Source organism: Lipotes vexillifer, unplaced genomic scaffold, assembly GCF_000442215.2.
Source record: "Lipotes vexillifer unplaced genomic scaffold, Lipotes_vexillifer_v1.1 scaffold1177, whole genome shotgun sequence".
Lineage (NCBI taxonomy): Eukaryota > Metazoa > Chordata > Mammalia > Artiodactyla > Lipotidae > Lipotes > Lipotes vexillifer.
Genome location: NW_006789843.1, coordinates 396,076 through 411,938, shown reverse-complemented (window position 1 = coordinate 411,938; position 15,863 = coordinate 396,076). Strand labels below are relative to the sequence as shown.

The following is a 15,863-nucleotide window of genomic DNA, read 5'->3' as shown; positions in this document are numbered from 1 at the left end:
GCGCGTCCAGAGCCAGTGCTCTGCAACGGGAAAGGCCACAACGGTGAGAGGCCTGCGTACCGCAACAAACAAACAAACAAACAAACAAAAAACTTAGCTCATGAAGAAGTAAATGACAGTTGTATAAACTGTGTATATTGTTTTAAAAAGAACAATTATATTTACTCTTTCAAGCATCTGTATAAGATAGGAGGAGCATTAATCTCATTTGACAAATGAGGACACTAAAGATCAAAGAGTTTAAATTGTTTATGTAAAGTCACCCAGCAGAACAACCAATAGTAGGAAATAGTGTACACTCTGACCTTTGTTAAGTAAGACATTTTAAATGATAGCTCTCATTCAACAAATATTTATTGAGACAGACTAATAGAATAAAGAATCTAGAAATAAACCTGCACATATACAGTCAGCTGATTTATGATACAGGTAACACTGAATTGCAGTGGGGAAAAGGTGGGCTTTTTCATCAGTTAAAAATGAATTTAAATCCCTACCTTATACCATACAGAAAAATTAATTTGAGATGGATAAGAGACTTAAATGTAAAAGGTAAAATGATAAAGCTTTTGGAAAGAAACAGAAGATTATCTTCATGACTTTTTTTTTTTTTTATTGGTACACGGGCCTCTCACTGTTGTGGCCTCTCCCGTTGAGGAGCACAGGTTCCAGATGCGCAGACCCAGCGGCCATGGCTCACAGGCCCAGCCACTCCACAGCAATGTGGGATCTTCCCGGACCGGGGCACGAACCCGTGTCCCCTGCATTGGCAGGTGGACTCTCAACGACTCCGCCACCAGGGAAGCCCCATGACTTTATTTTAAACAAGTCAAACATTTCTTAAATAGGCAGAGGTTTTTAAAACAGAACAAAATAAAGCTCAAACCATAAAGGAAAAATTGACAAATTGGTCTTCATTAAAATTAGTTCATCAAGAGAAGAAAGTAAAAAACAGGCCACCAAATGGGAGATGATATTTTCAACACATATATGCAATAAAGGACTCTACCTAGAATATACTCAAGTCCTACAAATAATGTCAATTAACCCTATAGAAAAATATGCAAAAGGCTTGAACAGGCACTTCATAAAAGAGCTATCCAAATGACCAGTAGACATAAGAAAAGGTGTTCAACTTTATCAGTCATCAGGAAAATGCATAATAAAATCTCTGCACATCCATAAGAATGACAAATTTAAAAGGCTGACAATACCAAGTGTTGGTGCAGCTGTAGAGCAACTGGTGGGAGTGTAAGCTGATATAAACACTTTGAAACACTGTTTGGCAGTACCTTCTAAAGTCTGTCATATGTATATGCCCTACGACCCAGCATACCAAATGACATATAAGAAAGTATGTTCATAGCAGCACTCTTCAGTATAGTCCAAGTGTCCATCAAGAGTAGGATGGATAAGTGAATTGTAATATACTCACTGTATTCAGCAGTGCTTTGGCAGGAACAGTACGTGAATGTGAACAGTGGGTTCTCATAAACGAGGCTCCCCTGGACTGAAGCATCATTACTGACAAGTCATTTGATTCTTCTCTTCATTGTTGTGCTGCCTCCTTCCCGTAATTTGATGCTACAACACCTATCAAATACAACGTGAGCAATACATGCCCCAACTGATACCGATTGCCTGCAGTAAAGTCAGGATTCTCCAGCTGATGAATTTGACCTTTTCAACTAACTTTTCGTTTCGGCATGCTTCCTTTTATTATTATTTTTTAAATGGCTCAGATCTTAATCAATGCAAATGATTCCCTAGCTGTCAGAATGGAACTCTTGTATAATACAATATTACACACCATGTCAGACTGCTTGAAAAGTTTCTAAATGTTCAGGTGTACCTTCTGTACTCATGGCTTTGCAGATCAGTGGCAAACAGGGTGTGGACCAGTAGTGGTCCACAAACTGCACTTTGAATAGCACCACTCTCAAGCAGTGAAAATGAACAAACTGCAACTGTACACAACAACATGGATGAATCTCACAACCAGATACAGAAGGGTCTATATTTTATGATTCCATTCACTTAAAATTTGTGACAACAAAAATCACTAAACCATGATGTTAAATGTTAGAATTACAATTGAAGAGCAGATCTGTCATTTGAAGGGGTCATGAGGGCAATTCTGGGGTTCTCAATCTTGGCGTTGCTTTGTTTTCATGCTGGTTGTATGGACGTGCTCATTTTGTGAAAATTTATCTAGCTGTACACTTATGATTTGAGCACTTTTTTGTTTGTTTTACTTTTCATTTACATTAAAAATTATTGAACACTTGTTAAACACATGCCCTCTAAAACTTGTGAAGGTACTAGATGAATGGAGAAAACAATGCATATGTAAGTATGTAAACAAATGTGGAATTACAGATTATGATTTCCTGAAAGAAATCATAACAAGATACAATGATAGAGATAATGAAAGAAGGAATCTACCTAAATAAGGTGGTCAAAGAAAGGGCTTCTCTGAGACCTGGAGGATGAAAAGGAGTCAGTGATACTAAAAGAAGAGGCACACAATCCCGGGACTTCAGTAGTTGTTTTGAGTAAAGAAATAGAATTTAGTGGACAGTAAAAGAGGACAGGCACACACAGGGTACAACTAGGGAGTTGGTGTCATGAAAATTGGAGGAAAGGGGATGGAAGGAAGTAGGATTTTCACTTACAGTTGCAAATAGTGGAAGGACCAAAATGGAGTTTTGCAAGGGGCTTGTCAACATCAGCATGAGAAGAGAATGATTGTGATATTTAAAACAAAGGAAAATCTAGTTTAAAAGGAAGTGCATTCCTAGTTAATTATCAAAACCAAGGAAAATATGATCTTTTTAAGAGTTAAGTAATGGATGAGTTTCACATGCATTTCAGTGTGCTGTGCTTCATGTAACGTGGGATATGTAAAAGTATATTTGCATATTAGAGAATTTTGATTTAGGCATTTGAAGATGGATGGCAAGTGGAACAGTGTTCATTCCAAGCCCTTAGTGTCTCTAGCATTCCACCGGTCCCCCTCCCCAACACGCAATAATTTCGCTATCACTCATTTCAGCTCTATCAGTCTTACTTTTTGTTTCCTTCCTGCCTCATCCTTCCCCTCACCCTCAAATATTTCACTGAAAGTACTAAGCATTTTCATGTGTATCATCTTCTTTAATTTAATCCTTTTACAAACCTAACAATCTCATGTTTGTGGAGATGCATATGGGGAAACTTTGGCTTAGAGAAGCCATATGACTTGCCTAAGGTCACAACCTAGACTCTTGACTCTAAGTAAAGGGCTTTTTCTGTTATGCCACTGAGACCTTCATCTCTTCCAAATCTACACATGATGGTGTTATTTTAAAATATTGTTATCCACATTATGAGTAATGAAACTGTGCTATTGTTTGTTAGATTTTATAAAAGACATCTTCCTAGAAGGGCTGAGTTACATATATGAATATAGGCTATATATGTATGATATGTGAATATATTTCACTTTATACAGACTTGAAATCAATTATGTATATACAGAACTTTAAAAATTTTAATAGCTTTTGAAGTAATTGGAACCTTCCTGAAATATAACATATCCAGGATCTGATTATAATAGATAATTATCACTAATTTCATATGTCTTATTACTAAAAGTTTGGAAGAAGAAAGGTACAACCTTGATTCAGATGATTAAAAAAATTGTAGTGGCCCAAGATCTCACGATAAATTAGGAGGTAAACCAAGTGATTATTCAGAGCTCAGCTTATTTCCTATTATTTGCCTTCCCTCTGACTCTATGTGTGTCTAATACCACTACCAATGAGTAAACGTTGGGAAAATAGGAGATTAAACTCAAGAGTGCTTATTTTTCATCACTTGCTGGTCGCTTTGGAGAAACTAGGAATAAGATTTGGAGGAACTAGGAGATTAAGAAGATTCATTAAAATGAAGTTGATAGATTATAGATTTTAATCCATTGTTTTTGAAAGTTAAGAGATAAGACATTTTTATTAAGGATGTACAACCCGCTTCTAAAATACCTGATAGTATTATATCTGTTTGAATTTTTATAATGACTCATAAACTGGAACAGTATACTATCCAACAAAAGAATCTAGACTTTCTGGAAATGGAAAAGATCCCTAGTTGAATTAAATCTTATGGATAGGTAAAACAGAGTGGGTAATAATATATGGATGCTGATCATATTTCTCTTTGCCTGACATGTCATAAGGGGAAGGATAGATCAACAACTTATGGTTTCAGCCATTTCTGGCAGTGGCTGTAGTTGTTCATATGAGATGATGACAATTCACTTAGTTAATACTTTGGTAATACTTGGGAATTCTTCCTAGAATATCCTGACTCCTATTATGTATGGCATAAGAATAACTGTTTTGGGTGTTAGATGGGCCATAGGATGACTCCCACGGTTGTAGTAATGTACCAGACTCCTTCATTAAGGCATTCATTCAATCCCCAATTTTTCCTCACCTCTCTTTTATTTGCCATAGGGTGATTCTCATCAGTTTCGTGTCATGGCAGCTGTTCTTCGCCATTGTTTACTAATCGTAGGTCCGACTGAAGACAAAACAGAAGAGCTACACAGGTAGGTAACCTCTACTGATATTTCAGTGAAAGACATAATAAGTTCTTATTGTTTTTATGCATCTAATTTTAATTGTTATAAACACAAGAAAGTGAAAATATTACAGTAAGCTGGGTAGCTGGTAGGTCAGAAATCATTACTATGCCCTGATGAGAAATTTTCATTCTGTCTCCTTTGATGTCTCCTTTGACTTTGTTATATTAAGCCCCAACAAGAGAAGAGAATTTGGCATTTGTTGCATTCAACAATAAAACCCAGAACGATAATAATAGCACACAGTTATTGAATACTGTGTGGGGCATTATGCCAAGTGCTTTATAAAGATTAACTTCTTTTAATCATCACACCAACCTTATGAGGTAGGTACTATTTTTCCCTTTCAGTACATGATGAAACTGAGTCATAGAAAAATCAAGGAGTTTCTCCAAGATTGTTCAGCCCTAATAAGTGAAAGAGCTTGGGGTTGAACCCTGATTTTAATTACTACACTTAAACTAATACTCTCACTATTTTCATTATAAGAGTATTTACCAAAAAGTATATCTTAAACAACATTAATTAAAATTTTAAAACTTATTATAAGAATTGGGCCACAGTCTCAAGTATTAATATATAAAAAATAGTTCAATTTTTGTGACTTGCCTATTAGAGCTATTATGGGCTGCTGTTAAAAGTTATCATTCTCGGGGCTTCCCTCGTGGCACAGTGGTTAAGAATCCACCTGCCAATGCAGGGCACATGGGTTCGAGCCCTGGTCCGGGAAGATCCCACATGCCACAGAGCAACTAAGCCCATGCACCACAACTACTGAGCCTGCACTCTAGAGCCCACAAGCCACAACTACTGAGCCTGGGCTCTAGAGCCCATGTGTCACAACTACTGAGCCTGTGCTCTAGAGCCAAGAGCCACAACTACTGAAGCCCCCGCACCTAGAGCCTGTGCTCTGCAACAAGAGAAGCCACTGCAACGAGAAGACTGTGCACAGCAACGAAGAGTAGCACGCGCTCGCCACAACTAGAGAAAGCCCACGCGCAGCAATGAAAACCCAGTGCAGCCAAAAATAAACAAATAAATAAATAAATTTATTTTTTTTAAAAAGTTATTCTCTGAGAACAGCTGAAGCAGTATTAATGCATCTTTCTAGTTCTCTTACTATTTTGTATCAGGTTTCTAGTAACAAGTCCTCTGACTTTAACATGAGATTGCTCATGGCACTTTATTCTATAAGAACACAAATGGCATTTTAAACCATTCAGATAAATTTCAAATCTGCAAACAAATAACTTTGGCATTAAGTCTGCTTTACAAATAATTTAAAACTGAGTTCTTCTAATAGTAGAAATTGCCTTTTGAGCATTTATAGTATTCTGTTTTCTAAAATATGGCTTAAATAAAACTATAGAAATACAACCAGAGTGTAAAATGAAACATACCCTTGTTCTTTTTCAGTCATACCCATATTATTTTAGTTATTGGCAGTTTATTATTTGATATTGTACTGAGTTTGTTGGTAGGTTATCTTTATGTACTCTGCCCTGCAAGCCTTCAAAAGATTGTTTTCTTCAAAATTAAAAAGTATACTTCTCTCTGCAGCTACAGATCAAAATTTCCTTTAATTTTCTTGAAGCTGTATCTTTAAAAATAATCAGATTAACTGCAATAAATCATATCCTCTAAAAAGATTTTATTACGCATTTTTGTCTGACTAATTTTTTATAATCAAGAGACACTAGAAATCTAGCTATTCAAACTTAAAACTACAAGAAAATGGGTTTATAAGCCCAGGTATAAATGTATGTATGTATGTACGTATGTATTTATTTTGGAAATTACATATCACAAGTTAAATGGCATTCATACAAGGATGTGAGAAGAAAGTGTTTTGATGGGAATTGTTACAGTAGTCACAAAAACATTGCTAAGGCTTTCTCTGAAGAGTGAATTTAATATTTTAAAACAGTACCCAGTATTCGTCAAAAGAGAGCAAAACTGTATAGAGATTTTAACACTCAGATTTTTTTAAAGTATAGATTTCTTTACTTTACTTTCTGATGATATTTGGTTTAAATATTGATTTTTCTTAAATAAATTTAAAAGATATTTTTCTTTAAATTTACTTCTAGTTGCTTTGTTAAAATATCTGTTAGCTACATTGTAAATAAGAAGGAATACCCCTAGAGCCATAGACAAGATTTATATGTATTGCTAAAAGGCTTCCCTGGGAGATTGAGGTTGCTGCTGACATGACAGTTTATCTGGACTGGCCCTGCATGTCCCTTTAATCAGAATTAAAGTGATTAGTATCATTTGAGCAGTAATGACTCTAAGCTAATCCATTTAAATGCAGAAAAAATACTATACCAACCTCAAAGGGCTATTTTAAGAACCTTACTAGAATTGTAATATCTACTAAATTCTGCCCATTTGTAGTGACCCTGAAAAGAGTTTGTGTGTGTGTGTGTGTGTGTGTGTGTGTGTGTGTTTAAGGCATCATTTTAAAAATAATCAGAATGTTTCAAGGTAACATCTCATTCTATTTTTTTTTTTTTTTTTTTTTGCGGTACGCGGGCCTCTCACTGTTGTGGCCTCTCCCGTTGCGGAGTACAGGCTCCAGACGCGCAGGCTCAGCGGCCATGGCTCATGGGCCTAGCCGCTCCATGGCCTGTGGGATCTTCCCGGACCGGGGCACGATCCCGTGTCCCCTGCATCGGCAGGCGGACTCTCAACCACTGCGCCACCAGGGAAGCCCCATTCCATTTTTTAAAGTTAATATCTAAGTTTGTTTTTTGCTTTTTTTTTTTAAGGAAAAATGTAATGAAAGAGGTAAACCTAGATAGTGTGGTGTATGGTTATGCATTGTCATCAAACTCAAAGGGTTGTAATAATGATTAAATGAGAAATTAGTAAAGCCATCCGTCCCTGGCGCTGAGTAAGCTCTCAGTAAATGGGGGAGGAGCTGCTACTGCCACTGCCACAACACTGCAGCCACTGCTACTTCTGTTACTATTATTATAACGAGCATATTAGCTTTTAGATCCAATGTTTAGTTCCAAAGCTCTTTTTTAAAGTTTATTGAATTTTTTTAACATCTTTATTAGAGTATAATTGCTTTACAGTGGTATGTTAGTTTCTGCTTTATAACAAAGTGAATCAGCTATATGTATACATATATCCCCGTATCTCTCCCCTCTTGCGTCTCCCTCCCACCCTCCCTATCCCACCCCTCTAGGTGCTCACAAAGCACTGAGCTGATCTCCCTGTGCTATGCACCTGCTTCCCATTTGCTATCTATTTTACATTTGGTAGTATATATAAGTCCATGCCACTCTCTCACTTCATGCCAGCTTACCCTTCCCCCTCCCCATGTCCTCAAGTCTATTCTCTACGTCTGCATATTTATTCCTGTCCTGCCCCTAGGTTCTTCAGAACCATTTTTATGTTGTTTTAGATTCCATATATATGTGTTAGCATACAGTACTTGTTTTTCTCTTTCTGACTTACTTCACTCTGTATGACAGACTCTAGGTCCATCCACCTCCCTACAAATAACTCAATTTCATTTCTTTTTATGGCTGAGTAATATTCCATTGTATACGTGTGCCACATCTTCTTTATCCATTCATCTGTTGATGGACACTTAGGTTGCTTCTGTGTCCTGGCTATTGTAAATAGAGCTGCAATGAACATTGTGGAAGTTTATTGAATTTTGATGTTTTGTTTAGGAAGCTATTTCTTTGTATATATTGCGATTGTGTAGTGAAATCTGTTTCCTGTTAATCTAAGATTTTCTCAAGCCAGATGCTTGGTAGGCATGTCAGGAGCCTGTTAAGGTGCTCTAGGAGATGAGTGAGTAAAAAAATGGCTTAGCAGCAGTTTTTCTGAGATGTTTTCTGTGTAAGACAGTGCCTTTTTCTTTTTTCCCTAGAGAAATCAGGAGGACATGGACATAGAGATAAAATGAGTTAGTTCACAATGATAGCTGACCTTGATGTCGACTTCCTTTCCACTAATCAGCATCTTATATAGTTTCTGCAATCTATTTGTTCTATTTCATTTCCTTTTGTCTGTACTTATGGTAATAAGTAAATTGTTGGTATGATCCACCTTTTTGGCTCCATTAAAGGACATCCTAATTCTGTCCAATTCTAATATCTGCCTGAGACTATTTTGAGCCCTCTTGTCCATAATCAGTAAGCTTATGCATAAACACTTAGCCAAAAAAAAGTTGCATGTGGATGTGGTTGTGATTTTGTTTTATTTGGAGAGAAGGGAAAAGATGGGGATGGCCTATACACTAGAGAAAAAAGAGAGGGGAGGACCAGATCTGATTTAATTTCTTGCACCTTTTCAGCATAATTTCTTTCACTCAACACATTGGCATCTACAAAGCTTTTTTTTTTTTTTTTACCCAAAAGAGCCAGTGTGTATTTAAAAAGTACTTACCTCCCTAGAGATTGCTTCAAGATGGTGGAGTAGAAGGACGTGCGCTCACTCCCTCTTGTGAGAGCATGGGAATCACAACTAACTCCTGAACAGTCATCGATAGGAAGACACTGGAACTCACCAAAAAAGATACCCCACATCCAAAGACAAAGGAGAAGCCACAATGAGACGGTAGGAGCGGCGCAATCACAATAAAATCAAATCCCATAACTGCTGGGTGGGTGACTGACAAACTGGAGAACACTTATACCACAGAAGTCCACCCACTGGAGTGAAGGTTCTAAGCCCCACGTCAGGCTTCCCAGCCTGGGGGTCCGGCAACGGGAGGAGGAATTCCTAGAGAATCAGATTTTGAAGGCTAGCGGGATTTGATTGCAGGACTTCAACAGGACAGGGGAAACAGAGACTCCATTCTTGGAGGGCACACACAAAGTAGTGTGTGCATTGGGACCTGGAGAAGGAGCAGTGACCCTATAGGAGACTGAACCAGACCTACCTGCTAGTGTTGGAGGGTCTCCTGCAGAGGTGGGGGGTGGCTGTGGCTCACCATGAGGACAAGGACACTGGCAGCAGAAGTTCTGGGAAGTACTCCTTGGCGTGAGCCCTCCCACGGTCTGCCATTACCCCACCAAAGAGCCGGGTAGGCTCCAGTGTTGGGTCACATCAGGCCAAACAACCAACAGGGAGGGAACCTAGCCTCACCCATCAGCAGACAAGCAGATTAAAGTTTTACTGAGCTCTGCCCACCAGAGCAACACCCGGCTCTGCCACCACCAGTCGCTCCCATCAGGAAACCTGTGCAAGCCTCTTAGATAGCCTCATCCATCAGAGGGCAGAAGTAGGAAGAACTACAGTACTGCAGCCTGTGGAACAAAAACCACATTCACAGAAAGACAAGATGAAAAGGCAGAGGGCTACGTACCAGATGAAGAAACAAGATAAAACCCCAGAAAAACAACTAAATGAAGTGGAGATAGGAAACTTTCCAGAAAAAGAATTCAGAATAATGATAGTGAAGATGATCCAGGACCTTCGAAAAAGAATGGAGGCTAAGATTGAGAAGATGCAAGAAATGTTTAACAAACACCTAGAAGAATTAAAGAACAAACACCTAGAAGAATTAAAGAACAAACAAACAGAGATGAACAATACAATAACTGAAATGAAAAATACACTAGAAGGAATCAATAGTAGAATAGCTGAGGCAGAAGAACAGATAAAAGACCTGGAAGACAGAACGGTGGATTCACTGTTGTGGAACAGAATGAAGAAAAAAGAATGAAAAGAAATGAAGACAGCCTAAGGGACCTCTGGGACAACATTAAATGCACCAACATTCACATTAAAGGGGTCCCAGAAGGAGAAGAGAGAGAGGACCCGAGAAAATATTTGAAGAGAGAGATTATAGTTGAAAACCTCCCTAACATGGGAAAGGAAATAGCCACCCAAGTCCAGGAAGCGCAGAGAGTCCCAGGCAGGATAAACACAAGGAGAAACACGCCAAGACACACAGTAATCAAATTGACAAAAATTAAAGACAAAGAAAAATTACTGAAAGCAACAAGGGAAAAACAACAAATAACATACAAGGGAACTCCTATAAGGTTAACAGCTGATTTCTCAGCAGAAACTCTACAAGCCAGAAGGGAGTGCCATGACATATTTAAAGTGATGAAAGGGAAGAAATTACACCCAAGATTACTCTACCCAGCCAGGATCTCTATCAGATTTGATGGAGAAATCAAAAGCTTTACAGACAAGCAAAAGCTAAGAGAATTCATTACCACCAAACCAGCTTTACAACAAATGCTAAAGAAACTTCTCTAGGCGGGAAACACAAGAGAAGAAAAGGACCCACAAAAACAAACCCAAAACAATTAAGAAAATGGTAATAGGAACATACATATCAATAATTACCTTAAACATGAATGGATTAAATGCTCCAACCAAAAGACACAGGCTTGCTCAATGGATACAAAAACAACACCCATATATATGCTGTCTACAAGAGACCCACTTCAGACCTAGGGACACAGGCAGACTGAAAGTGAGGGGATGGAAAAAGATATTCTGTGCAAACGGAAATCAAAAGAAAGCTGGAGTCACAATACTCATATCAGATAAAATAGACTTTAAAATAAAGAATGTTACAAGAGACAAGGAATGACACTACATAATGATCAAGGGATCAATCCAAGAAGAAGATATAACAATTATAAATATTATAAATATATATGCACCCAACAATAGGAGCACCTCAATACATAAGGCAACTGCTAACAGATATAAAATAGAAAATCGACAGTAAGACAATAATAGTGGGGGACTCACTTACACCAATGGACCGGTCATCCAGACAGAAAATTAATAGGGAAACACAGCTTTAAATGACACAATAGACCAGTTAGATTTAATTGATATTTGTAGGACATTCCATCCAAAAACAGCAGATTACACTTTCTTCTCAAGTGCACATGGAACATTCTCCATGATAGATCACATCTTGGGTCACAAATCAAGCCTCAGTAAATTAAAAAAATTGGAATCATATCAAGCATCTTTTCTGATCACAATGCTATGAAATTAGAAATCAATTACAGCGAAAAAGACGTAAAAAACACAAACACATGGAGGCTAAACAATGCGCTACTAAACAACCAAGAGATCACTGAAAAAGAGAAAATCAAAGAATACCTAGAGACAACTGACAACGAAAACACGACGATCCAAAACCTATGGTATGCAGCAAAAGCAGTTCTAAGAGGGAAGTATATAGCAATACAGGCTTACCTCAAGCAACAAGAAAAGTCTCCAATAAATAATCTAACCTTACACGTAAAGGAACTAGAGGAAGAAGAACAAACAAAACCCAAAGTTAGTAGAAGGAAGGAAATCATAAAGATCAGAGCAGAAATAAATGAAATAGAAACAAAACAGTAGCAAAGATCAATAGAAGTAAAAGCCGGATCTTTGAGAAGATAAACAAAATTGATAAACCATTAGCCAGACTCATCAAGAAAAAGAGGGAGAGGACTCAAATCCATAAAATTAGAAGTGAAAAAGGAGAAGTTACAACAGGCACTGCAGAAATACCAAGCATCCTAAGAGACTACTACAAGCAACTCTATGCCAGTAAAATGGACAACCTGGAAGAAATGGACAAATTCTTAGAAAGGTGTAACCTTCCAAGACTGAACCAGAAAGAAATAGGAAATATGAACAGACCAATTACAAGTAATGAAATTGAAACTGTGATTAAAAATCTTCCAGCAAACAAAAGTCCAGGACCAGATGGCTTCACAGGTGAATTCCATCAAAAATTTAGAGGAGAGCTAACACCTATTCTTCTCAAACTCTTCCAAACAATTGCAGAGGAAGGAACACTCCCAAACTCATTCTATGAGGCGACCATCACCCTGATACCAAAACCAAACAAAGATCCTACAAAAAAAGAAAATTACAGACCAATATCACTGATGAATATTGTTGCAGAAATCCTCAACAAAATACTAGCAAACAGAATGCAACAGCACATTAAAAGGATCATACACCATGATCAAGTGGGATTTATCGCAGGGATGCAAGAATTCTTCAATATACGCAAATCAATCAATGTGATACACCATATTAACAAATTGAAGAATAAAAACCATATGATCATCTCAATAGATGCATAAAAAGCTTTTGACAAAATTCAACACCCATTTATGATAAAAGTCTCCTCAAAGTGGGCATAGAGGGAACTTACTTCAACATAATAAAGGCCATATATATGACAAACCCACAGCAAATATCATTCTCAATGGTGAAAACCTGAAAGCATTTCCTCTAAGATCAGGAAAAAGACAAGGATGACTCTCACCACTGTTATTCAGCATAGTTTTGCAAGTCCCAGCCATGGTAATCAGAGAAGAAAAAGAAATAAAAAGAGTACAAATTGGAAAAGAAGAAGTAAAACTGTAACTGTTTGCACATTACATGATACTATACATAGAGAATCCTAAAGATGCCAGCAGAAAACTACTAGAGCTAATCAATGAATTTGGTAAAGTTGCAGGATACAAAATTAATGCACAGAAACCTCTTGCATTCCTATACACTAATCATGAAAAATCTGAGAGAGAAGTTAAGGAAACACTCCCATTTATCATTGCAACAAAAAGAATAAAATACCTAGGAATAAACCTACCTAAGGAGACAAAAGAGCTGTATGCAGAAAACTATAAGACACTGATGAAAGAAAGTAAAGCTGATACAAACAGATGGAGAGATATACCATGTTCTTGGATTGGAAGAATCAATACTGTGAAAATGCCTATACTACCCAAAGCAATCCACAGATTCAGTGCAATCCCTATCAGATTACCAATTTGGCATTTTTTTACAGGACTAGAAAAAAAAATCCTAAAATTTGTATGGAGACACAATAGACCCCGAATAGCCAAAGCAGTCTTGAGGGAAAAAAACAGAGCTGGAGGAATGAGACTCCTTGACTTTAGACTGTACTACAAAGCTACAGTAATCAAGACAATATGGTACTGGCACAAAACCAGAAATATAGATCAATGGAACAGGATAGAAAGCCCAGAGATAAACCCACACACCCAGAGATAAACCCACACACCTGTAGTCAATTAATCTATGACAAAGGAGGCAAGGATATACAATGGAGAAAAGACAGTCTCTTCAATAAATGGTGCTGGGAAAACTGGACAGCTACATGTAAAAGAATGAAATTAGAACATTCCTTAACACCATACACAAAAATAAACTCAAAATGGATTAGGGACCTAAATGTAAGACTGGACACTGTAAAACTCTTAGAGGAAAACAGAGGAAGAACACTCTGGCATAAGATCACAGCAAGATCTTCTTTGATCCACCTCCTAGAGTAATGGAAATAAAAACAAAGAAATGGGACCTAATGAAACTTAAAAGCTTTTGCAAAGCAAAGGAAACCATAAGACAAAAAGACAACCCTCAGAATGGGAGGAAATATTTGCTGACGAATCAATGGACAAAGGATTAATCTCCAAAATATATAAACAGCTCATGCAGCTCAATATCAAAAAAACGACCCAATCCAAAAATAGGCAGAAGACCTAAATAGACATTTCTCCAAAGAAGACATACAGATGGCCAAGAAACACATGAAAAGCTGCTTAACATCACTAATTATTAGAGAAATGCAAATCAAAACTACAATGAGGTATCACCTCACACCAGTTAGAATGGGCATCATCAGACAATCTACAAACAACAAATGCTGGAGAGGGTGTGGAGGAAAGGGAACCCTCTTGCACTGTTGGGGGGAATGTAAATTGATACAGCCACTATGGAGCACAGTATAGAGATTTCTTAAAAAACTGAAAATAGAATTACCATATGACCCAGCAATCCCACTACTGGGCATATACCCAGAGAAAACCGTAATTCAAAAAGACACATTCACCCCAATGTTCTTTGTAGCACTGTTTACAATAGCCAGGTCATGGAAGCAGCCTAAATGCCCATCAACAGACAAATGGAGAAAGAAGATGTGGTACATATATATAATGGAATATTACTCTGCCATAAAAAGGAACGAAATTGGGCCATTTGTAGAGACGTGGATGGACCTAGAGACTGTCATACAGAGTAAAGTATGTCAGAAGGAGAAGAACAAGTATCATATATTAACGCATATATGTGGAACCTAGAAAAATGGTACCGATGAACCGGTTTGTAGGGCAGAAATAGAGACACAGACGTAGAGAACAAATGTATGGATACCAAGGGGAGAAAGTGCGGGTGGTGGTGGTGTGATGAAATGGGAGATTGGGATTAACATATATACACTAATAATGTATAAAATGGATAACTAATAAGAACCTGTTGTATAAAAAAATAAATAAAATTTTAAAATTGAAAACAAAAAGTACTTACCTCCCTGCTTTTTTTTGTTGTTCTTTGTTTAAACCAATTCATTTTATCTCACATATTTAAGGGGACAGTGTAGTACCCAATGACACCTCATTACAGTGCTAAGCATAATGTCTGTTTTTTCTAGCTTTATTGAGACATAATTGACATATAACATTGTATACATTTAAGGTGTAGAGTGTGTTGATTTGATACACATATTGCAAAATGTAAAATGTAAAAAAAGTAAGCATGTCTTATACATGGCAGACATCTAATAAATGTTTGAAAATTGGACGATTTCATTTTGGTTTATATTTATTAACTGAGCACTTACTATGTGTTAGGCACTATGTTGAGCTCTAGAGGCAATGAAGGTGAATACAGAATACAGTATAATCTTTGTTCTCCAGGGCTCACCAACTAGGGGGTAGAAGAGGCTGCTAAGTGAATAAGTGCACTTGTTTTGATGAGTGTTATGTTAGACATAAACAAGCTTATATAGGTATACAGAAAAAGGAGAGTTCGGAGAGACTGGGGAGAGGGTTTTTTTCTTTATTAAAGCTCTTAGCTCTTTAACCTAATTCTCACTGTGAATAACAGTTATCTAGGTGAACAGATATTATCTGAACTATAGCTGAGTACCGTGCTAGGTTCTTGAAGGATTCCACACCATAGTCTGGAGGAACATAGAGTATAAATGACATGAATATTATGAAAGGTTAAATAACAATCAAGAAAAGAATAGATGTCACAAGATAGTTTTTGAGTAGTTTCCCAGTAAATTAATTATCCAAATAATAATTGCTGGCTTCCCTGGGTGGCGCAGTGCTTGAGAGTCCGCCTGCCGATGCAGGAGACGCGGGTTCGTGCCCCGTTTCGGGAAGATCCCACATGCCGCGGAGCGGCTGGGCCCGTGAGCCATGGC

The 15,863-nt window shown here is 37.5% G+C and overlaps 1 protein-coding gene across 1 annotated transcript in view; it reads left to right on the top strand.

Moving 5' to 3' along the window:
- Positions 1-15,863, top strand: part of RIC8B (RIC8 guanine nucleotide exchange factor B) — a 119,627-nt gene that overhangs the window by 49,354 nt on the left and 54,410 nt on the right. The window contains exon 4 of the mRNA XM_007462870.1: positions 4,497-4,591. Coding sequence (XP_007462932.1) covers positions 4,497-4,591 — 95 coding nt within the window. The remainder of the gene's footprint in view (positions 1-4,496; positions 4,592-15,863) is intronic.